This window comes from Lasiosphaeria miniovina (genome assembly GCF_030549165.1).
Source record: "Lasiosphaeria miniovina strain SMH2392-1A chromosome Unknown B0T26scaffold_9, whole genome shotgun sequence".
Classification (NCBI taxonomy): domain Eukaryota; kingdom Fungi; phylum Ascomycota; class Sordariomycetes; order Sordariales; family Lasiosphaeriaceae; genus Lasiosphaeria; species Lasiosphaeria miniovina.
Window position 1 is genome coordinate 916,868 of NW_026848228.1, and position 22,381 is coordinate 939,248.

Sequence of the window (22,381 nt, forward strand, 5' to 3'; positions counted from 1 at the left end):
CTCCTATTGTTCAATGGTTGTTTTATCGTTACCTACCTTAGTATCTGTATCCGTTCAGGATATGTCTATCTTGTATGTAGGGCTGTCGTTTATTCTTTGACATTTACCTTGCCGCCTGGTCTTCTCTGGCAATTTCTCTTGTCGGGATATATAACAGAAGTAAAGCAAACGATACATGTCATCAGAGACATAGACAAACATATGACTTGACCGTTCTATTCTTTTATCCTTCCTCTGTGCGCGCGGCTGTGACAGCCGAGTCCTTTTGTTGAGGTTGATGGCTTGTTCTGACCAAACAGGGGGCGCGGCCACCTTGCTCGCCCTTCCCGTCTCCCCTCCAAGCCAGCAGCATCCGCTCATGCGGCCCGCTTCGAGGCCACCTCCTAGCTTTTCCTCGGTGGTGGTGGCCTGATGAGACGGCGGCGGTAGTGTGGTGCGAGCGCGGGCCACCGGGCACGCACAGCACGCATGCTGCGGAAAAGTCGAATTGACGAATGAGGTGTAATACAGGTAAGGGGGGCTGCCTATATGCCGGCTGCTTGCTGCCAATAGGTGGGAAAATTGGAGACCACCATCCAGCCGGCCGCTAGCCGGGGTGAGAACGTCAATATTTCCACATCACCGCACCCCTGACCTGCATTCGCCAGCCGATGGGAGCAAAGAGGCTGTTTTCACGACCCTCATGCCCGAAAATCGACGTCCTCGGCTTTTTGGATCACAGAATCAAAGGCAAAGAGACAGGAAACGGGTAAAAACTGACACGCTGCGCTGGGAAAGAGAAAATAATGATAAAAGAGAAAGGGAGGAAAAGCGCAAACGGTGAATAAGCCCAACGGCCAATCCTTCAACCCCGGAGATATTCTCCATTCGACCGCCTGCCGCACTACCAACTTATTCAAAGCCGTAGTGACAACCTACCGGCCTATGTAACTCGGGTAGGTCCGCAGAACATTAAAGAGCTCTCGCTCCAAATCCCCGACCACTACCTTCACGCTCCGCATCCGCCCTAGTTTCACTCCGCCAACCCGACTCACCACCTACCCATCCCTTAACTTTACCAATACATAAAGTGCGTCTTGTCTCCAGGAAAACATCCTAGCTCTTACCATGCTTGCAAGACGGGCACCTACAAGACTTGGTCTGTTTGGTTTCCGTGTCTGTCTCATACCCCAGCACTGCAATAACCGGCCTTGCTTGAACGGACACATGTCTATCTGCCTACCCTCCCTACACATCTCAAATATTAGAATTACGAGGTTTAGCATGCCAGATATTGCCCCTATAGATCACTGCATTGCTACATGTCGAGATAAGGTAAAACCCTATTGAAATTTTTGTGCGCTTACTAGAAGCACGAATAGGAGTGCCTCTATTTTTCTACACATACAATAGATAGAGTAAAAGGGGCCAATCATGACATCTTGATACAGTTGATAAATAAAAGATAACTCACCTTTTTACTTCACCAAATGCCTTATCTCGATGGTGAATACCAGACTTAGGTACCTGTGGGAGTTATCGCAGAGAGTTCAAGTTCCAGTCCACGAAGTGAAAGACGCAACCGGTTTTTGTCTGAAGGCGTAGAGTACAGTGTCTATTGTAGGCCTTGGGATCATGCCAAGTCGTCTCACAACCTCCAGCTCAGTCCATGGATCGAGTTGATATGGCCAGAGAACAGTATCACGCTAGTAATCGCTCACAACAACGCAAAACGGCATCAATAGAACATTATGAGACATAAAGTGTACAAAGCTAGCAGTACTTAAAACTTGTATAAACTCGGTGACAAATAACACGTAGAGTTGAATTATATCTATTGGGTCAACTGTATAAAAAAAGTATGCAGGTATATAAATCCAGCAAGACCAAACGGCAGAGTATTCTGTCTCGCACGGTCGAGTCTCCCATCTTCCACTGACGACTTTTGGCCGCCTATATTACAGCATTTTACTATAAAAAGTCAAAAGTGCTTTCGTAAAAAGGACGCGCCCCAAAAAAACAATCGCTGCCTCCTCTTTGACCTAGGCACCGTCAAGCCTAGCTAGTCTTGCCTCGCATTCGGCACCGCGAAGAGCGCCCGTCACCCGGCTCTAGGCCTTTCTAAAAACCAAATATATGTTTAAACTCCGTGTCATGCAATGGCGTTAGCAGTACCGCACCTCTCTGCCCAAAGGTATCCAAGCGACAAAAGGAAAAGAAATGGCGGGATGCCGTCACACAAGAATCTTAAGCAGCAAGCTAGCTCGTCTCTTTCCGCTTGAGCCCCTGTTTTCTTGTCTCTTCCAACTCCTTTTGGATAAACGCATTGAACTCTTCGGGGTTGTCGAGGTAGAGGTGGTGCCCCGCCTTTTTCACAACGAGGACCTTAGCGCTGCCGCTCTCCCTCCGCTTCTCCTCCGGGGTGCCTTGGATCAACGCCTGAACAATGCGCTGCTTGATCTTCTCCTCTGCGGCGAATCCGCCCGCGACGTCCATCCAATCGTTCTCGCCGTACATCAGCACGATGGGGAAGCCGGTTTCGCGCACGGCGGGCGTCGTCTCGGTGGCGGGCGTGATGATCTGCCGCCCGACCTCCTGGATCCTACGTATCAAGGGGCTGCGGGCATGGGCTCCCGGCGCCAATAGGTACGGCAGCACGTACTCGCCGCTCCCCTTCTGCCGGAAGAGCGAGTACGAGTACGTGTGCAGCGCCTGCTTCTCCTCCGAGGGCAGGTGGTTGAACCGGCGCGCAGTCCAGCCCGATACGAAGCGGGGCCCGAGCGGTCCTGCGAGGCGGACAATGCTGAATGGCGAGACGTTGGCATCCCACAGCCAGACAACCCACCCGGGAATTGGTCTCCTAGCCGGAGTTGTTGTGTTAGCTTTCGCGGCGGCTTTCTTGTCGGTGGCCCGAACAAAATTAATGTTTCCACCATCGGACTTCCCGTTGACGATGCTTTCCTGGTCCTGTGTGAACTCGTTGCCCATGGTCGATTCTTCGGGCTCGGGCATGTCCGCATTCACGGCATACGGGTCTTCGGGGATACCGGCGGGAGAGGCCAGGATCAACTTGTTGAGCCGCCCAGGGTACTTGAGAGCGTATGATACGGCCAGGTAGCCGCCTAGAGAGTGGCCCATCAACGTAAACTTTTCAATGTTACGGATGCGCCGCCATTCTTCAAGGGCGTCAATAAACCAGTTCTCGGCCTCGGTGATCTTTTCCTGGGGGGTCTTGGCGTGGATCTTGAAGGTCGGCCTGGACGAGTTGCCCATGCCGAGCATGTCCAAAGCATATAGCTTCCACCCGGGCACGCGAGACAAAGGCTCAAAGTTTTTGTAAAAGAAGCCGAGGCCTGCGCCATAGCCGTGGAGCATGACAAGAGTGTCATCTGCTTTCTCGCCGACGCGCTCGACCGAGACTTCATTGAGTGCGCGATCCTTTCCCGAGAGTTTCACCAAGGACTGGCGCCATACCCTCTGGCCAAACGGGTCGCTCTTGGCCATCTCCTGGAGTGGCGAGGAATCGGCGTCGGCTTCTCGAAGGTGGGGGATGAAGGAGAGGACGTTTCGCTCGGCCTGGCGAGCCGACACGCTTGTCCACTGGTGGGCATCAGTCCTGTTTGCCCGAAGGTCGGTACAATACGAGAAGGAAAACATACCCACTGTTGTACGGCCTCTCTGTAGCCCAAGGGAAACCAAGAAATGCCACCTTTTGGTCTACCATCGGCATCGGCCGTTGGTCCTTGCGGTGATCGTGTCTGTGACGGCGACTGCGATGGCGGCTGCGCCGGTTTCGAGGGGAGAGTGGCGTCGTTGGACATCTTGTTGGACCGCAAAACGGGGTTGCTGCGTGTTATGTTCGACTGGGACTTCGAGAGGAGAGAGCCGAGCTTTAATTTCGTTGGGCGTAAAATTGATGTAGAGACTGTATTCCGCATCACGACCAGTGCAGCGAAGAGGGTGCGGGACCTGCCCTTTATTATCGAAACCATATTTTGTCGGGGCGGTTGCTAGTCCGATCTTTCTGGCCGACTGCGTTCCCGACCTATGGATCAGGGGTCTCGCATTCGCTCTGGCGCAGAATACGCACTAAGAGGGTGCATTGATTACGCAACCTCCCGATTGCCATGCTCCAGGAGTAAGCCTAGCCCAAGGGGAGTTGCAAACATCCGCGGATTTAGCATCGCTCCGCTCCCCGAGTTGTGGCTGGCTAGAGGATCGGCCCTGCCGTGCCAACGCAGCCCGGCCCTCCACTCCACTATTACCACCGCTAAATCCGATGACGTTGACAGTAGCCTGAGATTGGAGCCCGAGCTCAAAAAAGTCCAGACAAATTCAGTCCATGCCATGCCGCAGGCAGACGGTCTCGCTTCCGGGTTAGCTCCGTGTGCCGATGCTGAGGTGCCTTGGGAATGGCCCCTGTGCCAGAAAAGCTCAGCTGCGCCTTAGGTTTCTCGTAATCACACGGCAGCACCCGACATCCCGACGAAAACCGTTCCACAATCCACCGCGAACACAAGCAAGCCCAAAACCGCAGTTTCATTCCTAGTGCATAGCAACCCGAACTAAATATTGCGGCCTCATTCTGCTACGCAGCAGCTGGTGGATAAAGATCTGAGTCCCGTATGCGACATTGACAGCGACCGACTGCTCAGCATCCCGGCGTTCAGCATCCAGCCTCTTGATCTCGCCGTCTTTACTCGGGGGCCGCGGAACCCGGGTTCTGCACAGCGCACCTGGGTCCTCCCCCCCACCGACCTATAGAGCCATGGCCGACTCGCTCGACTCGATAGTAAAGGGCGCTCCGGTGGCATTGCCCGGGCGGGACATTTCCAAGGCTGTTGGCGGCACCAGCCCTATCGCCTCGTCGACGGGCAAGGCTGGCGATCCCCTCAGCCACACGCCGAGTTCGCCGTCCATGATCTACCTCAACTTGCTCATACTCGAGGCCTCGCTGCGCGCACAGTATCTCGAGCTCCGTGCACGACGTCGCCATCATACCTTTTTCTTGTCACTGCTGTCGCTGTGGACTGTCGGCTTCGGATATGCTCTCTTCCTGGCGCCGCGCGAGGACGGGAGCGGCGTAGGCGGCAGCGTGTACTGGGTAGTTGAGACAACTGAGAGGATGTGCTTCTTGGGAGGCATCGTGACCGGCCTATTGGTGTGGGCTACGGGCATCTGGGAGCGAGGCGTGCGCTGGCCGCGCCGCTGGTTTGCCATGTCCAACCGTGGCTTGAGGGGCTTCAACTGCAAGCTCGTCGTGATGAAGCGCCCGTGGTGGAAGGAGGCACTCTCGACCATTGGGTGGTTTCTGACCTACGGCCTGTTAACCAGCTCGGGATCGTCGTACCGATACGTTGATCCGGCTGTTCTGCGCGAGATTGATAAGGAGCTGAGCCTCGCAAGTCACAACCACCCTACGGTACATGTTACCAACTGGGACGAAGAAAAGGGCGGGCACGAGGAGGATCTGTCGCCGGGCGGCGACTACGTGAAGCTCCTGCTTCTTGCCAAGCCCTTCTCCCCGACCTTCCGCGAGAACTGGGAGCTGTTCCGATCCGAGTACTGGGAGAAGGAGAACGAGCGCCGTGCGCTGCTTCGATCGAAGCTCAAAGAGCGGGACCGCAAGTTGCGCAAAGAACACGGCGGGTGGTTCTGGTGGCTTCCCTGGTGGCGGTCGGTTGCCGAGAAGCCTCACATAGTGCGGGCCGACCCAGAAAAGGCCCATCACCCCCGTCACGCGGCTGTTGTGCAAGAACACAGGCGAACAAGGAGCAACAGCGTCCGGAGAGGAAGTATGTCAAACACGTCGCGAAGCTCAACGCCAACGCTTGAAGCGGAAGAGCCTGGCATCATGCGCAGATCCAGCACAGCATCTAACGGGTCTGACAAGAAGCGGAAGAAACTGGGCTCGGCCACCAAAACCCGACCAAAAGTAGAATCTCGGTCCGTCACACCAGACATCCCGTCGCCGCTTGCTAAGGAGAGAAGTGCCGCCGATGCTGCTGGCTCACCAGGCCCCGCAGCTCCATGAAGAGAGATCGCCGTCTTTTTTGCACAACTCTGTAAAGCTAGCGTGCGAAGTTTTACATGATACAAATATTCCAGTTTCTGGGAGGTGGATAGGCAAGTTGCCAACCTCAGCCGATGGAGTTAAGGCTGTGCGCTTTTTACTGTGCACTGTGATGCTGCCTTTTTGTCCACAGGAGGAGGGCCGCTCGTGATTAAGTAACACGTGTAGACCAACCAACTATGGAGGTTTGGGTTGCAAGACATGGCCCAAATACTTACCTTACGGTAACTGGGCATGGATGTGAATGACGCTATGCCCCCAGATCTCTTCGCGGTTCGCCACTTTGAGTGCATGTAACTGTTGCCCCAAGCGTAAGGTAACTCCTAGGAACAGTATCCGTACCCACAGTGCGGCCAGGCACCCCACCACAGCTGTGCGATCTGCGACCTCGAAAGAAACCATTTGGGGCCTACCTAGTCGGTCCGCCCAGGCGGCCCCTTCCCAACCAGAACCAACTCACCAGGCTCTCTCCAACTGGCCATAAATCCGTCAACGGCTGAATACGAACTCGAGAGAAGTCAGCCGTGTCCTCCCTCTGCTTTATATTGTTGTTGTCAGCAGACAACATTCCGCGATCTATAGTTCATGCCTGCTTCCGCATAAAATTAGCGCGACCGAGTCCTCTACCAGACAGCCCGGAATAACAACGCCATTGTCAATCACCTACGCCTGCATTCTCATTTGAGTTCACCAGCCCGAATTCCCCGCAACTAGCAGCTCATTCTGTCGGTTTTCAGATTAAACGTCTAGACGCCAAAACTCTTTGACCCGCGTTTTCTTAGGCCCTGGGAGAGTCGTATCCCAAAACCTCATCTCAGCTCGTCTCATCAAAGTCACCATCCCAAACTCACAGCCTCTGATGGAAGCCCTGGAACCACGAAATTCAGCAGCACTGGCCGCTGGCGTCAGTGCTACGGCGCCATATGCCTCCAGACCGCCCAGTCCTCCCTACATAAATGTTCCGATTGTCCCTCTTTCTGGGCATTATTCCATGTCAATCGTTCCGTCTTTCGCCGATATCGACCCGGGCCAGCTCGCCGAAGAAGACTTGAGCATAATAACCCAGGGCAGAACCCAAAGAGCGAACGATAGGACGATCGCATGGCGCTATGAAATGAGACGAGACGCTCAGTCGGTCCTGGACTTCCTCTATCTTGGCCCCGTCAGTGCGGCCAAAGACCAGGCATACCTGCTAAGAGAAGGCATCACCATGATTCTGGTCGTGAGAGACTCGATGCTCGCCGGGAGCTTCCTGTCGGTTGTGAAAAACGCCCACGCCCTGGGAATTGAGGCAGAGATGCTTGATATTGCCGGCAAACTTGATGTCATTCCCGCTTTCCCCCGAGCCATCAACAAAATCAACAACCACCTACTTGGCATCTACAGGAACCAGGCAATCCAGACAGCAGATGCACAGGCTTTGGGTAACGACAAAATCATCATCGACAACACGAATTTCAAGCGTGGCAAAGTCTTGCTCTGCTGCGAGACAGGCAACAACCGATCAGCCATGATTGCCGCTGCCTATCTCATGTCTGTGTTTGGGCTGGACATGGTCAAGGCAGCCCAGTTCCTTTCTCTCCAGCGCTTCTGCGTCACCTTTGACGACGATAACAAGCACATTCTCAGGGCGTACGAGGATATCATCGGTGCAAGGCGGATTGTGAACCAGGAGAAATATGCCCGGCTCGGGCAGACATTGGCCTTCGGCGACACCGGTAGAGCGCAGATCAAGCGGCCAATCGAAGCGACCGAGGAAGGAGAGTCCGGCACCGGGCCCAACGCGATGGATTTCGAGATGGACGAGGAGCGGTACACGGGCCGAGGATTTGCGCCCTTTGTTGAGCAAGAGCAATCGATGAGGTTTTGATCGAGGGATGAGCCGTCATCAGGTTTCGAGTTTGCATAACTAAATTATGCAAAGGCTTCGGGGGTTTTTGTGCTGTGGGCATGGTATAAGGGAAAACAATTTGCTCTGGGAATCGAGGGCACGGAATCTATTTATACCCCCTTTATCTGGAAATCTAGGCGTTTGCGGACATTATCGGCGTTACCGTGAGCAAGCAGGCGAATAACCTAAGAGAGCAATGCATCGTTACCTTTTTTCTCTATTCTGTATCAGATCAGACCTAGGTAAAGTTATTTAGGTTTAGGGATGGCAAAGGCCAAAAACTAGCCTCTTCTGTTACGCAGACACATTGGTGTACCGGTGAGTGATGGCACAACTAAACAGAGCCGCCGCTATTGAATCTTTTTGTAACATTCTCCTTGCTTGTCTTTGCCAAACCTTGTGTTTTTGTTGGGTCGCTGCTTTCCCTTTCTTGAGTACGTACTCGGTCTCGGGCGTGGTTGTCCGGGAAACCCTCCTATCTTTGTCCTTTCGCTTCACCTACCTGAAAGTCTGCACCTCCTCTCTACGTCTTTGCTAGGAGCAAGCGGCTGCCTAAATTCACGGGCCAACCTCGACTGATGAGTTCTCTCGTTTTGACATTATCATCTAGTTAGATGTCGACGCTGTTCAGCCGTCGTATCTGTTGGCCGACCTTGCGCGCACGTTCAACTTCATCTCATCTTTGCACTCTTCACTTTCTTCTCATCATCTGGTCTCTCTTTCTGAGGAACGCACGTATCATACGCCCAGATAAGGCCGAGCCAAATTATTTGGATCGATTAAAGGGCATGAGGACGGTTCTTCTCCCCGACCAAAATTTCCGGCCACGCCGTCCTTGCTTCCTTTCGCAACAGTCGTAGCAATTCCTCTTCCTTGCCTGCGAGCTAACATCTAGGAAACCACATGTCCTTGTTCCCCTTAAGGGATCAAGAACAAACAGCCTCTCTTTTTCTCAGCACTTTCGGAAACAGCGGTTGCCGCTGAAACAAACAAACATGACGCTGCATCTCGAGTCGCAGATGCGGCTTCGGGAAGGCACGGCGCGCAGGCAACCAGGCAGATATGAGGAAGACAGCAGACCCACTGAGGCCGAGCGACCTGCATTTTTGCGCGACGACGTCGAATTCAACGAGGAACTCACAGGGCATTGCGCCTTCCCCAGTCTACCCATGAACTACCCAGGCCCCGGGCCGTCAGAAATATGGAAGGAGCAGGCTATAAAGGAAGGTCCAACGTGCAGATATCCAGGTGTCCTGGTCATTCTCTGCGGTGGCAGCAGCGATGGCGACGATAGCGACGGCGACATCGACGGCAACGAATCCGACTCTGCATCTTCTTCGGCGTCGTCTTCGTCCTACCAAACCGCCCCCGAACAAACCGAGCGCCTTATTCTTTACGTGCAGGGCATTTCGATACAACGAACGGAAAGCCCAACTCCGGGTAGCCACAGCCAAGACGGGCCACTCCAAGAGCTAGCCGATACCGGCATTGCGCAAACGGTCGAGGACGGCGGCACGGACGAGGACGGCGACACGGTTATGGCGCTGGGATCCGGGGCTGATCAGCATCCCACTCGGGTTGTCGCCAGAATCATCACGAGGCCAAGGTCGCCCGCCCAATGCGCTCCTCCAAAACCAAACGATAACCGGGCCTTGCAGAAACCTAGAATCGTTTCTATTTCAGGGAGACCATCGTTTCCTGGCACCGTCGAAGAGGCGGGACAGCAAGGCCGACGGGCCTTTTCACCGTCGGCCTCTTCACCGTCGGCCTCTTCACCGTCGGCCTCTTCACCTACTCTCGAGAGATTAGCTATTGACGAGTCATTCAAGGTATTTATTGACGGCACATATGCACTGGTTGTGTGACGAATGCATATAATGCTTTGCTAACTAATGGTCCGCGTAGCTGCGAGCCCTTTCTCGAAGCCAGCCCGACTGGTCTGAGCTATCCAACGGCATCAAGTATATCATCATCTATGAGCTTACCCGAAGCGACTACGAAGAGGCGAGATGTCCAATGTCTTTCACTCGAGCAACCCGCCAACTTGGCTTGGTGTTCGAAGAGATATCGGATTTGATCGACTTGGTGGATTCCGAGAGAAACAAGGCCGAGGATTTTGAGGATGATGTCCTCGAATATATCGATTCCATAGACGTCTCCTGGATCGACGACTTCCTGTCTCGTCCCCGGCCCTCGAGAGTCATCGACACAATCACCAGCAAGGATATAGGGCGCGGAAAGGCCTTCTTGACCTTCATGGGATTGAACAGCGTGGCGGCTAAGTTGGGGTACTACAACGGCACGGCTGGCGCAGAAGCCTACGGCATCCCCTTGAATCATCTCGAGGAAGACGGCGTGCGGTGTCTGGTGCCCCATTTCAATGTCTCGTGCGGCACGAGAATCATGGAGTTACAAAGAAAGTTCACTGAGCGGGCCAAAAAAAAGCCGCGTACCATGTCATCGAGTGAGTTGCTCGTTATGATAGATGCTCCGCCCGGAACCGTCAACCCGCGGCGAGTTGACCCGTTCCATCAGCTGTACGACCCAAGAACATGGGGATACAATTCTCTTCCAGAGACTCCAGCTCAAGGATTAAACTCCGAGAACTATGATATTGCTACTATTAATGATAGAGTATTCTCATTGCTCGACAACTCCCCTTGGCCAGAGGGGCTGGCGATGGAGGATCTGGGGGCTGCAGAGTCACCATCGGCAACGCCGACTCAAGCAGGGCCTGAAACCCCAATGGATATAGATCTGGAGCCTCTAGATGGCCAACCACGGGTGGAAGACAGGATCAGGGAGAATGATAATTCTCAACAGGAAAATCCCGGTCCAGCTTTGGTAAATTTAACTTTGAGGGAAGAGAGCCGACCACCGCCTCTTGGTTCCCCGGCTCCCGAGACCTCTGTCCAGCCGCAGAGAAAGTCCCCGTCTCCTAATTTTGAAGGGATTCTGCCAGCAAAACCCCTACCACTGCAGCAACGATCAGTGCAGTTGGTGAAGATTACGAATAACTACCTGGACAAATACAAGGACCTGATTAAAGATTCTGCCAAGAGCGCAATCCGAGGTCGGTTTGGAAACGAGGCGCCTAGTCTTAGGAGTAACAGAGAGGCTCCCTCTCTCTTTCCACCGAAAGCAAGAAAAGTCACATTTCGCGAGGATCGTGATGATGATGACTACGTCGAGAGGGTGGGCGAGGTTACGAGCCGAACTCCAAAGAAGAGCAATGCAAGAAAGCGAACCCAGCCATCATCTCAGGCGGAAAAGTCAGATACCCCGGCCGTTGAGAAAACACAAAAGGCACAACCCAACAAGCAAGCAACACTGGCACAGTCGCAACGAGCTGCCAGAGGGTCCCTTCGGAGATCGGGACCGTCACGAAAGTCTCGCGGCGCGTCTGAATTGGCCAAACAAACCCAGCAGCGGGAAAGACCTAAGAAGAACCCCGTTGCGGACAACGATGATGATGCCCCAGAGAATATCCCAGCTCTCGACTCAATAACGGTCGCTTCCCAAACGGTCGCAGTCGCAGTTACTACGATTGCTCGGAAATCCACAGATGCCACCAATCAGCACAAAGACGCTCAACTTGAACCTCCGGCTTTTGGGGTAGTGTCTCGACCGGCCGATCCTGGCTTAGCTGATAGGATCCAGAGAGAAATCCGCCAGGGCCAGTCTGTTCAGGATTTCTTCCGCCGGGAGAAGTTTCAACCGATACAGGATGCTATAGCAACAGTCTCGCCAAGCCAGAATAGCGGTAGCCAAGACCAGATGGAGCAGCCTCATCCCGCTCTATCCATTCCTGATGCTGTTGGGGGTATCTCGGGCGACTTGAATCAGTATCATCCAGGACCACAGAACCAGAGAAAGAGGCGGAAGGGAAAGGATGATGACCAAAATCAACAGCATCAAGACTCTGGCTCGGAAGTCCCGAAGCCGGCACAGAAGAAGCCTCGAGGTTCTAGAGGTCCCTATAAGAGAAAGAAAAAGAAGCAAGAGCAGCAGCAGAGTCAGGAGACTACCACGGAAGTTTCAAAGCCGGCAGCTGAGATACCGCATAGTAGCGCACAGAAAAAGACGACTGCTCTTCCGGCCGAGGGAGCAGAACTGCCCCATCCCTCCGATGGTTCCCAACAAGCCCCCACCAATACACAAGCCGCTCATCAAAAGGCGGATTCTAGTATGCCAACCACACCGCCCAAGACTATAAAGACCGGTATAAAGGCACCGCTGCAGAACTTGGGAGTCGATGACGATCAAGAGGGTTTCGATGACGGCCGAGGGGATGTCGATGAAGAGCAGCCTACGCCGTCTAAGACTACAAAGACTGGTGGAAAGCCGCCGCTGCAGAACTGGAGACTCGATGACGACCAAGAGGATGTCGATGAAGATCAGCCTGCGCACAGCGTAGTAGGAGCTGAAGAGATTCAACTGCTACCCCGTGCTCTTCCAGCCACAGCTCCGCAGCCGGTGTTATTCCAAAATTATACTACCACCGGCGGAAAGCAAGAGCTATTTTATAGCTACAATGGCAAAGACGCAGACGTCCTGAAGGGTCTTTCTAGTCTGAAAGAGGGGCCCTTTGAGAGAACCGGTAGGCTACCGCATCTACAGACTGAATTGGCGTACCGGACGTGGACTCCTAGAAGCTATGTTGCTCCTTCTCATGGAATTGGACGACTCGAGTCTGGCGAGGAGGTAGATGGTGTGGATGCGGACGTGGATGCCTATGCGGATACTGATACAGACAATGATGCCTCTGCTGGTGCAGACACTGACGCCTGGGCCGATGTCGATTCTGGTTCCGAATATGATGCGGAAGCAGATGAGGACGAGGATGCGGAAGCAGATTCTGATATTGATATCGACGTTGATGCCGACGCCGATGCCGAGGGCCTCAACGAGGTGGACACTCTCCAATGGTCAGATAACAATGGTTACGATCCTGTCTCGGGAGATACGTTGGCCAGAAGACCGGGAATTACGAGGCCCTGGAAGGCGAAGGAGGTTTCGGCAGCCAGGAGCGCATAGTTTCTCACTGCCCAGCCTTTGATTTCTCAGACGGCAAAGACAGAGAACACAGCAGGAAAGACAGAAAGCTAGTGGCAGGTGGGTTGGATGAATGGGTACCGAGGTACCTTTATTATGTGTATATGGCTTGGTGTATGTCTGTCTGTAAATATCTAGCCGATATGCGGACTGGATGGTGGACGAGCGTTCGGTGTTGGCTTGATACTTTTGTGTAAAAGCGAGCCCCAGGCCCTTTTTTCTCCCTTTCCCCCGGTGGCTATACGAGAGGCTAGGACGGCTTGTTATAGATAGACCAATATCGAGTTTACACTTGGGGGTACCTAGTTATATAGGAATTCAAAAGGACCTGGATATTCCGGTGCTTTGACGATGTCTTGGCGGGGTTCGAAGGCTGTCAGTATCCCTGGTCGGCGACACGGTTTATCGATCCTAGACTCCGTGTTCCACACGCACTATCTAAACACGGCGTATTGATCCTTGGCGCAAGCCTACCTACCCGATATTTACATCCTCATCCGCCTTTGAATGCACCTCACTCTATAGAAATAGCTGGCATCACGTCTTCAGCAGCTTGGGTTCAGAATGCCGCCAACAGGTTCGATCGGAGTCTTCAGATCGTTTCCCGAGGAATTGTTTCGCGTAAACAAAGGACCCCGAATTACGTGTCGAGCATGGCTCTCTTGCGCGCTCGTATACGACGTTGTTGTTTCTGACGACGGCCGTGTCATGCCCCAGGCGCTGCAGCCGTCGACATACACAAATCAGTAATACTCGGAGGCAGCAGTATCATGTTGATTAATATACATATATATATATATATATTTATTTATACTTATAAACCAGCCCCAAACGGCGCCTCGATGAGACCCAACTCGCCATATCAGTACATTCTTGTCTCTCGCCTGGCCAGGCGCTCCAACGTCGTCGTGTATGTGGTCCCGGCTGGTAAGTAGCGCTTCTTTGAGGCGATGATATTAATAGCATTAAGCTAGTTGAGAAGTCACACTGCTGAAGTGAATGTCTGCTTACTCAACCTCTAGGAACTTGCCTGCCTGACGACTTGCTCCTTGTGCATGAGCACATGGATCACTACTCTCTCCAGCTCGGAGTGTAGATGAGGCTTGACGGTGGGACTCTCTTCCTTTTCCCGCAAGCAACAGCAGCAGCAGATTTTACATGACAAGCAGACTTGACACTCACCCATTCTGTGTTTTGTGTAGATTTGAAGTCGAAAATCACGCGCTTCTTCCAGGACCATGCACGGCTCTATACCAGAGACGAGTGGCTGCAGGTCTACTCTACGGCAACCGAGCTTCCTCCTTTCAAACGATCGGGATCTTGTACGTACACGGCCTTGGAGAGAGAAGACGAGTCTGGAGCGGTAGCATCAAAAGCTTTCCACCCTGTGTGGAGAAGAGTGTTGATTGTTTCTACTTGCAATTAGAAGAAGTGGAATCTGGGACTCTGCTCTAAAAGTGCCTGGCAACAGACCGGACCACTCCAAGGATGACATACATGTGATCCGCGATATTCCTTCCCAGCTTTACTTGGCCTTCCAAACGGACTCTGCGTCATCTGCTACCGCAGACTTAACGGGGTGCTTGTCGAGCCAGTCTGCCACCGTTTCATTGACGGCGTGCTTGTCGAAGAAGGCATCCAAGGCTTCGTTCAATTCTGGCCACAGTCAGTACCACCTATGTTTAACACCCTTTGCATGTATATTCGGTAGGGCCACTAACCTTAAAGTGTCATGCCGTAGGATGGTTGCAGAGAGAAACGAGAAATGAGGCCGTTGATCGAAATAAAATGGCTCGGAATCTCGGTCCCTGTTGCGTGTGTGTTACATCAGCATTGTCTGGCTAATAGACTGACTAGACCCATGGTATCACTTATACCCTTTGGTATGTTATATATCTGGGGAGTCTCCATGTCTTCGCCGTCTTCTACACGGTCAAGAAACTCGTCAAAGTACCTCCGCACACACTCTTGCATGGTGAATGTATTTGGGAGCATGACGGCGCCGTTGGAGACTACCCGATGCCCGAATCATGTTAGTCAAGGAACTATAATTACCGTACAGGCACATTACCATACAGGGTGGGGAGGAGACCTCACCATCAGGTTACACGCTTGGGTAGACCAACCCATCTTCTGCCACAACGACACCTTCGTCGTCTAGGTCGTCTGGATGGATGTCAGTCTCGCTGTAGTCGAAAAGACGCGACTTGTGCTGGGAGCTGTAGTACGCCAGGGACGCAGAGAACGACAGCAAAGGTACGACTCTGGTGCTATGGGCCGCCTAATATGGTTGGGCACAGCTGACGCGCCGTGCGAAGCATTGTATACCTTGGCCTATGCTCCCGAGTCTTGTTGTCACCTATTAGGATAGGTTTGCGAAAGTGGGTGGAGAATGTGAATGAGGGCGTTGAGGTGCGTGTTTACAGAGTACGGCAGCCCATATGTAGAAAGATGTAGTGCGCAACGGGCAACGTCAGCTGCCCCCCCTGCAACGCTGCGGGACCTTGTGGGCCTGTGGCAGGAGCTCTGGCCCCACTGCAGCCACTGGGTTCTGTGGACTGTGGAGATATCCGTAGCCTCACCTCTCGTCACCTCCACTTCTACCCGCTAACCGGACCACGCCGGGCTTACCACCATACGCCACCCAAGCTTGTGCGATATTTGCGTTTTTGAGCTGCATACTGTGCCGAGGAGAAGCTAGGTCCACGTTTCCAATTGAAATTGCGGCCAGCAGGAAACAGGACGATCACCGACAGTTCCCAAACAACGAGGCGCCCGCAACCGCAACCGCAACCGCAGCCACAGTACCTAGATAGCCAAGGCCATGGCGCCGCGCATCGAGGCTCAGGAAATCGAGACGTACTGGAACATCTTCTCGTCGCGGACAAATGGCGGCAAGTACCTGACGGGAGAGCAGGCGGCGCCCGTGCTCAAGAACAGCGGCCTGCGCGACGACCAGCTAGAGCGCGTGTGGGACCTAGCTGACGTCGACGGCGATGGCACCCTCGACTTTGAGGAGTTCTGCGTGGCCATGCGCGTCATCTTCGATCTATTAAACGGGGTTCGTCTTCACACAAAAGGCCGCTTCTCCCGTGGCTCAGGGGCTTGTTTCGAGAGGGCAAAAGGGCTAACTGAACTGCTCCCCACCAGGAATACTCAGACGTCCCCACGACGCTCCCCGACTGGCTGGTCCCCGAGTCCAAAGCCCACCTCGTCCAGGCAACGCGCGCCCTCACGGGTAAGGCGGTGCAGTTCGAGCAGGTCGATGACGACCCCGACGAGCCTGGCCTCAAGGACGGCTTCGACTGGTACATGAGCCCCGCCGACAAGTCAAAGTACGAGCAGATCTACCAGGAGAACAGGGACCAGCGAGGCGAGGTATCATGTAAGTGCTGCCCCACGTGCGGCAGACAGGCAAGTTGAGATAAGTGCCGGGCCTAGCTGACTCTTGTACCATTGGCGTGCAGTCTCGGCGCTCGAGGATCTTTACGAGTCTCTCGACCTGCCCGACACCGACATCCGCTCAGCATGGAACCTGATCAATCCGTCGGCCGGCTCGTCCATCAACAAGGACGCATGCCTGGCCTTCCTGCACATACTCAACTACCGGCACGAGGGTTACCGGATCCCGCGCACGGTGCCGGCGTCGCTGCGCGCGAGCTTCGAGCGCAGTCAGATCGACTACCAGGTCGACAAGCAGCGGACGGCGGGGCAGTCGCGGTGGGCGACCAAGGCGGACGAAGAGACGAGCACGGGGCGCAAGGCCAAGTTCGGCGACCAGTACCTCACGCGCCTGGGCCGCAGCGGCTTCAAGTCGTCGGGCACCGACTTCAGCACGGCCAAGACGGACGACTGGGAGGAGGTGCGCCTCAAGAAGCAGCTCGCCGAGATGGAGGACAAGATGGCCAAGATCGAGGCCGACGCCACGCGCCGGTCCGGCGGCGCCAAGCGCGACTCCAAGCCCGCGCTCGTCAAGCGCGAGCTCGAGCAGCTGCTCGACTATAAGCGCAAGGCGCTTCGCGACCTCGAGGAGGGCGGTAGCCTTGGCGGCGGCGGTAGCCTTAAGAGCGTCGGCGAAGACCTGCAGACGGTGCGGGAACAGGTCGAGGGCCTCGAGGCCCACCTGCGCTCGCGCCAGCAGGTGCTCGAGCAGCTGAGGAGGGAAATTGACGACGAGAAGACGGGGAGATGAGAGCAGTAGCAGCTGCTGCTTCCCCCTGTCCCCCCCCCTTTTTTTTTAATAATGAAATGATATGACATACCGCTCGCTAGTTTTGGGTTTTCGGGTCTCGTCGTTTCAGTACCTTGGTATATCCATCGATCTATGCCCTCCTCTATTGTGAGTTGAAACGCCTAACCATGTGTGTTGGAACTCTGGCCGTGGTGAACTCTATATCCTTTCTGTCCCCGTTAAGGAGAGACATGATGTTGCAGCTCTCGGCTTTCCTTGTAGGACGGCGGGAACGCTCTAGCCGCGGTATTGAGGGCGGCGCTGGACCCGGAATAAGCAGCGGCAAGGGGGTCAGGGAGCATGAGACTACTGGGCTATGGCCCTTGATAATTCCGAATCGGGATCTTGTATATATAATCAAAGGCAAGCGAGTATTATTAAACAATGAGTCATATGGGATTAGGTATTTGTTGTATGTACGAACAGACTGCATAGCTTCTGCTCCCTCATTCTGGAGTAGATGGTACCGCGAAACTGACCACCCTAAGATCTGCCCCGACTTCCCTTCGTCTTCGTCTCTTCATCGTCTAGGTATCACTAAAAAAATCGCAACAGACTCGCAAGAAATGGCCAGGGTAGGCTCTACGCAACGCTCCCGTCCAAGTAGCTCGGGAACATGTTGAGGCCGAGTTGGCGGCCCTTTGCCAGCCACACACCAAACGAGGGCATGCGGAAGGAGCCCATGCGGCCGGCGCCTCGGCTGCGGCCGGTCGAGACGGCCAGGATGTCGACGGGCATGCCCTTCGCCGCGAGGGGCGGCTTGCCCGCGAGAGCGAGCTCAATGTTCTTGGCAACGGCGGCGGCCTGCTTCTGCGTGATCATGAAGCCGGCGCGGGGGTTGGAGACGAGGTCGCCCGCGGCCCACACGTTGGTGGTGTCCTTGACGCGCAGGAACTCGTCGACAGCCACAAGACCCTTGCGGGCACCGTCCTCGAGGTACTTAGCGTCGATGAACTCGGAGTTGGGCACGAGGCCAAACGTTGGCAAGTACAAGTCCGTCGTGATGGTCTTGGCTTCCGTGCTAGACACGGTGATGTCGGTCTTCTTGGCGTCGGACTCGGACGGTTTGGTGTCCTCGACGCGCGTGCCGTACTCGACGCGGACGTTGAGTTTCTTGAGCTCGTTGGCGGCCGCGCTGGACACTATGTCACCGCCCAGCAGCTTGTCTTCGGCGCACAGCAGCACAATCTCCTTAGTCTTGCCCCAGGCGAAGCCCAGCTCGCCAGCCACCTCGACGCCAGTTGAGCCAGCGCCGGCAACCACAATATGCGAGGCCGCTTCAGCCTTCTCGGCCGTCGCGTGTAGCAATGCCACGGCCTCTTCGTAGCTGCCGGCGGCCTTCCAGGGCACGCCGGTGACTGCAGTCCGCGATCCCGTGGCCAGTAGAAGCTGGTCGTACGAGATGGAGCGGGGCTCGGAAGACGACGCCGTAGTGACGCTCACCGTCTTGGCCTCGAAGTCAGCGGCCTCGGCCGTACCCACCACCAGCTCGTAGCTGGTCTCGGGGTACCGGCTCAATGCCTCGGAGATGGGCTTGAAGATTTCCTCATCCTTGTAGATGCCCGGGACGATGGCGCGAACCGAGGCAATGTTCCAGTAGAAGTGGCTATTCTGTGAGGTCGGGTTGTGTTAGTTTGGATGCCATCTCCCAACTCCCTTCCCACCCGGTTTGCCTTCTTCTCTGCATATTGTTTGTTGCCACTGCCACTTCTCCTTTTCGCCTGGTAAGGCTACACGTGAACTTCACATGCGGTTGATACACGGCGTTCATGCATTGCGAGGGCACGGTTTGAGAATTCCGGGTCGAGGTTTCAGAAGGAACCGAAAGAGAACCAGGAAGTGAAGAAGAGAAGGACTTTTGGGTCGCACCTTTGAGACCAGAATGACTTTTAGGCCGGCGTCGCGCTTCTTGAGCAGCGCATGGGCAACGTGTAAGCCCGCGAAAGCCCCACCGAGGATGACAACCGTCTTGGCCATTGTTAGGTGATGCGAGGTAAATCGTCTTGCTGGAAACGGAGAAGAGATTGACAGCAGGCAACGTTTGTTTCGTCAAGAAGGCAATGCAAGAAGCAAATCCGACAATGCGAAAAGCGAGTCCGAAAGTGCGAAGAGCGAGTCCGAAAGTGCGAAAAGAGATGAGGGGTTGGTGGGCAGGTGGATCGATCGATGGCCTAGGACGAAGTTTATTTATAATTTATAATGGGACAAGCACGCACAGCTCCCGGCAAGGCAGGAACAGAGCAACAGAAGCAGAAGCAGAAGCAGGGACAGGGGCCAGATGTAGTTAAATGTAGCCCGTTGGGTCGGGTGTTCGCCGCAAGCTAGTGCACTTAGTTCGGGGTCGGTACCTTTATAATAAGGTACTCACTCAGATCAGAGGAACGTATCTGGCACAAACCGAAGCGGACTGAAGCACGAAACCGCCGAGGACGGGTAGCCACTGGGCAAGACGATCCCGAGCCTTGTCTGTTCCTTCATGCCCACACCTCGTGTTTCTGAGAACGAACCGACGAAAGGAATGGATGCGCTTAAAACCCCGAATTCTGACAAGCCTAGGTAGTAGCTTGACCCTTGGACTGTGATGGGATGGGTGGTGTTGGGATTTGGGAGTGGTGCATCGTTGTGGTGGCTGATGACTTTGCCTTACTAATTACTTTTTACCTGTTCAGGGTGGTTATCTTGTCCAATGTCCCCTTACATCCCTACGGCTCGGTCTCGTTCTATGGCCGGGGTTCCGTAGTGCGTCAAATGGGTTAACATTAGGTACCCTACCTTGGACAAGAAGACCATAGTTGGAAGAAACTACTAAATAATAGGTATGTAGCCCGGACGGTTTGCGGAGGAGCGCCGACTATCCGTACCATAACGTTGTTTTCCTCGGCCTTTCCCCACGACCCTACCAAGGCTGACGACGCCACAGAAAGATGCCACAGAAAGATGCCTTCAAAGGCGACCTGAGATTGGACGAACCGGTCTTTTGCCGACTGGGGCGCCTTGACCACACCCACGGACGGCGACCAGAGCGGACGGGTGATGGCGAGGTGCAGCCGCTAGCAGGCCAACTAGCTCCTTCAAGATCCCGCAGGAAACACACCCGAAGGTTCGCCGCTGTGTAATCGGACTGAAAAACTCCGTGCCTTGGTCCTACTATGACCTGTCTGCTGTACTACCACCTTGAATATTGAATCCGTTTAAAAGTGGCGCAGGTGGGCAAGATCGGTATCCGTACACTACGTAGGGGGCTACCTAGGTTAGACACAATGCCGATACAGCGTCCAGGGGAGATTGGTCAACACTCCTAGTGTAATTATGCGAAGTAAAGTAAGCAAGCGTAAGATGCGTGTTTGCCATTGCTGATAAGTTCTTCGTACCCGACCACCTTCTAACCGTTGCTTTGGTTTATTTCTGACTCTGGGCCATCGGTCATTTCATGGAGAAAGGGGCCAACCACGCAACGGGTGTTGGACAGGCTAGCCAATTAGGTGCTCGGTGCAAAGTCTTTGTAAGTGGGGCTCCAGTTTTCAGTTGGATTGTTTGAAGTAAGAGACCCAAAAGTGGAAATCTGGGGGTTGAAAATAGACTTTTCGGGCCGGAGACAATGTGAGAACCATTCAAGCGAGCACCCGATCCGAGATGCTACTCTTTGTTCTTAATTGATTGCCTGGTGCAGGCGGTTTGCTGTGCAGCCCTGCAGGGGCTCGGGACCGAGCTGCACTGGAGGTTGTCTTGCAGTCTGGACGTCCAACAGACATAGCCATGCCGGGTTGCGCCTTCTTCTCTTCCGACATTCTGCTGAGGTAAGAGAAAGAAGTCGCATATCAATGGGCTCGGGCCTTTGGGTGTGCCGGTCGGCTGTCTGGGTAAGAATCTGGACCCATGAGACGAAGGCACACCTAAGACATACATAAGACCGAGAAATAAGAACGAGCGAAGGTAACTTTTCGCCCCGCTTGGGCAGTGCAGTTTCCTTTCTTCCACTTCTATTCTCTGCCTAGGCTGTAAGCTCTAGGCAGCTCACGGGCATGATCATGATCATCTGCCCACCGCTCTCGGCTCTTTCTTTCCCTCGGCAGGCAAGGCACCTTGGCAGAATAAGGCCGATGACTTGGCAAGGGGCAACCCAGCTCATCCAGGAACTTCCATGCTAAATAAGCAGCCTATGATGCTATGAATGAGGGGTGGGGAGGTCGCTGCCTTGCCTGCCTTGGCCGAACTCCTGACCCCGCGCAAGCTTGCCGCGTGCTGCGGTTGGTGTCGGTGGTAGTGTTCCCAAGACTGCGACCCCGCCAAACCTTGCTCAACAAACGGAACTACTCTTTCTCTTTCCCCTCAACAAGAATCACATAATTGACCGCAGTCTCGATTATCTACCAAATCTTCAATTCGTTTCGCCCAAAGCAACTTCAAGCGAAACACAGAATATCAACAATCGACTTTCATACCATTCCTCGCCCAAACCAGCAGAAATGGCTACCCCGCAGAGCCCTACCCCTCAGAGCGAAGCTTTCGCCCAGGCCGCCGAGGACTCCAAGAAGCTCACCTCCAAGCCGAGCAACGATGATCTCCTCGAGATCTATGGTGAGAAATACCCACCGCTAGCCTACTTCACACCTGAATAATCTATGCTTTGCCTGTCTGTCGTGGAGGCGACGGGAAGCAGTCCCTTTTGAAAACATGTGAAACTGGAACCGGTTGCGCTAACACTAACCCCTCTTTAGCTCTCTACAAAGTTGCTACTGGCGAGGACATCTCGAACGCGTCCAAGCCCGGCATGTTCGACCTGAAGGTGCGATATTCCACCCCTCCCCCTTTAGAAATAAAAGGAAAAAATATACCGGGTTTTAACACTCTGATCCCCCGTAAACAGGGCAAGGCCAAGTACAACGCCTGGCAGAAGGTGGTCGATGATGGCATCACGGCCGAGGAGGCGAAGGAGAAGTACGTCGCCAAGCTCGAGGAGATGAAGGTAACATACGGCTTCGACGCGTCCAAGGAGCCCGAGGCCGTTGGCACTGCCGCTTAAGTCATCAATGGGAAGGAAGGACGTGTGATTTCATCAAATACTTGAGATCCAGGAGGTAGGAGGGAATGAACACACGAGTCTAGACGGCGATGATGATGACAACGACCGAGAGCGAGCGGCACCTTCTTG

At 54.2% G+C, this 22,381-nt stretch overlaps 9 protein-coding genes across 9 annotated transcripts; 6 read left to right on the forward strand and 3 right to left on the reverse strand.

The window, feature by feature from the left end:
* Positions 1-2,238: 2,238 nt before the first annotated feature.
* Positions 2,239-3,800, reverse strand: B0T26DRAFT_757814 (Alpha/Beta hydrolase protein; the record flags this gene model as incomplete). The annotated part of the gene is made up of 2 exons (XM_060446309.1): positions 2,239-3,579; positions 3,639-3,800. 2 exons carry the CDS (start codon positions 3,798-3,800, stop codon positions 2,239-2,241), a joined length of 1,503 nt encoding a protein of 500 aa, XP_060289497.1.
* Positions 3,801-4,747: 947 nt separating this feature from the next.
* On the forward strand, positions 4,748-6,013 carry B0T26DRAFT_757815 (Spo7-like protein-domain-containing protein; the record flags this gene model as incomplete). The annotated part of the gene is made up of 1 exon (XM_060446310.1): positions 4,748-6,013. The coding sequence occupies one exon, from the start codon at positions 4,748-4,750 to the stop codon at positions 6,011-6,013; it is 1,266 nt and encodes a 421-aa protein (XP_060289498.1).
* A 218-nt stretch (positions 6,014-6,231) lies between these two features.
* Positions 6,232-7,922, forward strand: B0T26DRAFT_744829 (protein-tyrosine phosphatase-like protein; the record flags this gene model as incomplete). Its single annotated transcript, XM_060444459.1, has 3 exons — positions 6,232-6,237; positions 6,845-6,873; positions 6,962-7,922. 3 exons carry the CDS (start codon positions 6,232-6,234, stop codon positions 7,920-7,922), a joined length of 996 nt encoding a protein of 331 aa, XP_060289499.1.
* A 1,016-nt stretch (positions 7,923-8,938) lies between these two features.
* On the forward strand, positions 8,939-9,145 carry B0T26DRAFT_660268 (uncharacterized protein; the record flags this gene model as incomplete). Its single annotated transcript, XM_060439019.1, has 1 exon — positions 8,939-9,145. A coding segment is annotated over one exon (207 nt), but the record flags the coding sequence as incomplete, so codon positions are not given.
* A 4,677-nt stretch (positions 9,146-13,822) lies between these two features.
* Positions 13,823-14,082, forward strand: B0T26DRAFT_625976 (uncharacterized protein; the record flags this gene model as incomplete). The annotated part of the gene is made up of 2 exons (XM_060436176.1): positions 13,823-13,925; positions 14,021-14,082. Coding segments are annotated over 2 exons (165 nt in total), but the record flags the coding sequence as incomplete, so codon positions are not given.
* Positions 14,083-14,523: 441 nt separating this feature from the next.
* On the reverse strand, positions 14,524-15,246 carry B0T26DRAFT_659652 (uncharacterized protein; the record flags this gene model as incomplete). Its single annotated transcript, XM_060438970.1, is given in 4 exon segments — positions 14,524-14,654; positions 14,876-15,010; positions 15,075-15,090; positions 15,109-15,246. Coding segments are annotated over 4 exon segments (420 nt in total), but the record flags the coding sequence as incomplete, so codon positions are not given.
* A 201-nt stretch (positions 15,247-15,447) lies between these two features.
* Positions 15,448-17,602, forward strand: B0T26DRAFT_734868 (actin cytoskeleton-regulatory complex protein end-3). The gene is made up of 3 exons (XM_060443215.1): positions 15,448-16,059; positions 16,149-16,383; positions 16,466-17,602. Exons 1-3 carry the CDS (start codon positions 15,823-15,825, stop codon positions 17,188-17,190), a joined length of 1,197 nt encoding a protein of 398 aa, XP_060289503.1. The 5' UTR covers positions 15,448-15,822; the 3' UTR covers positions 17,191-17,602.
* A 209-nt stretch (positions 17,603-17,811) lies between these two features.
* On the reverse strand, positions 17,812-19,206 carry B0T26DRAFT_757819 (uncharacterized protein; the record flags this gene model as incomplete). The annotated part of the gene is made up of 2 exons (XM_060446311.1): positions 17,812-18,840; positions 19,099-19,206. 2 exons carry the CDS (start codon positions 19,204-19,206, stop codon positions 17,812-17,814), a joined length of 1,137 nt encoding a protein of 378 aa, XP_060289504.1.
* Positions 19,207-21,695: 2,489 nt separating this feature from the next.
* Positions 21,696-22,252, forward strand: B0T26DRAFT_681941 (acyl CoA binding protein-domain-containing protein; the record flags this gene model as incomplete). The annotated part of the gene is made up of 3 exons (XM_060440702.1): positions 21,696-21,807; positions 21,948-22,015; positions 22,097-22,252. The coding sequence occupies 3 exons, from the start codon at positions 21,696-21,698 to the stop codon at positions 22,250-22,252; spliced, it is 336 nt and encodes a 111-aa protein (XP_060289505.1).
* Between the last annotated feature and the right edge of the window lie 129 nt (positions 22,253-22,381).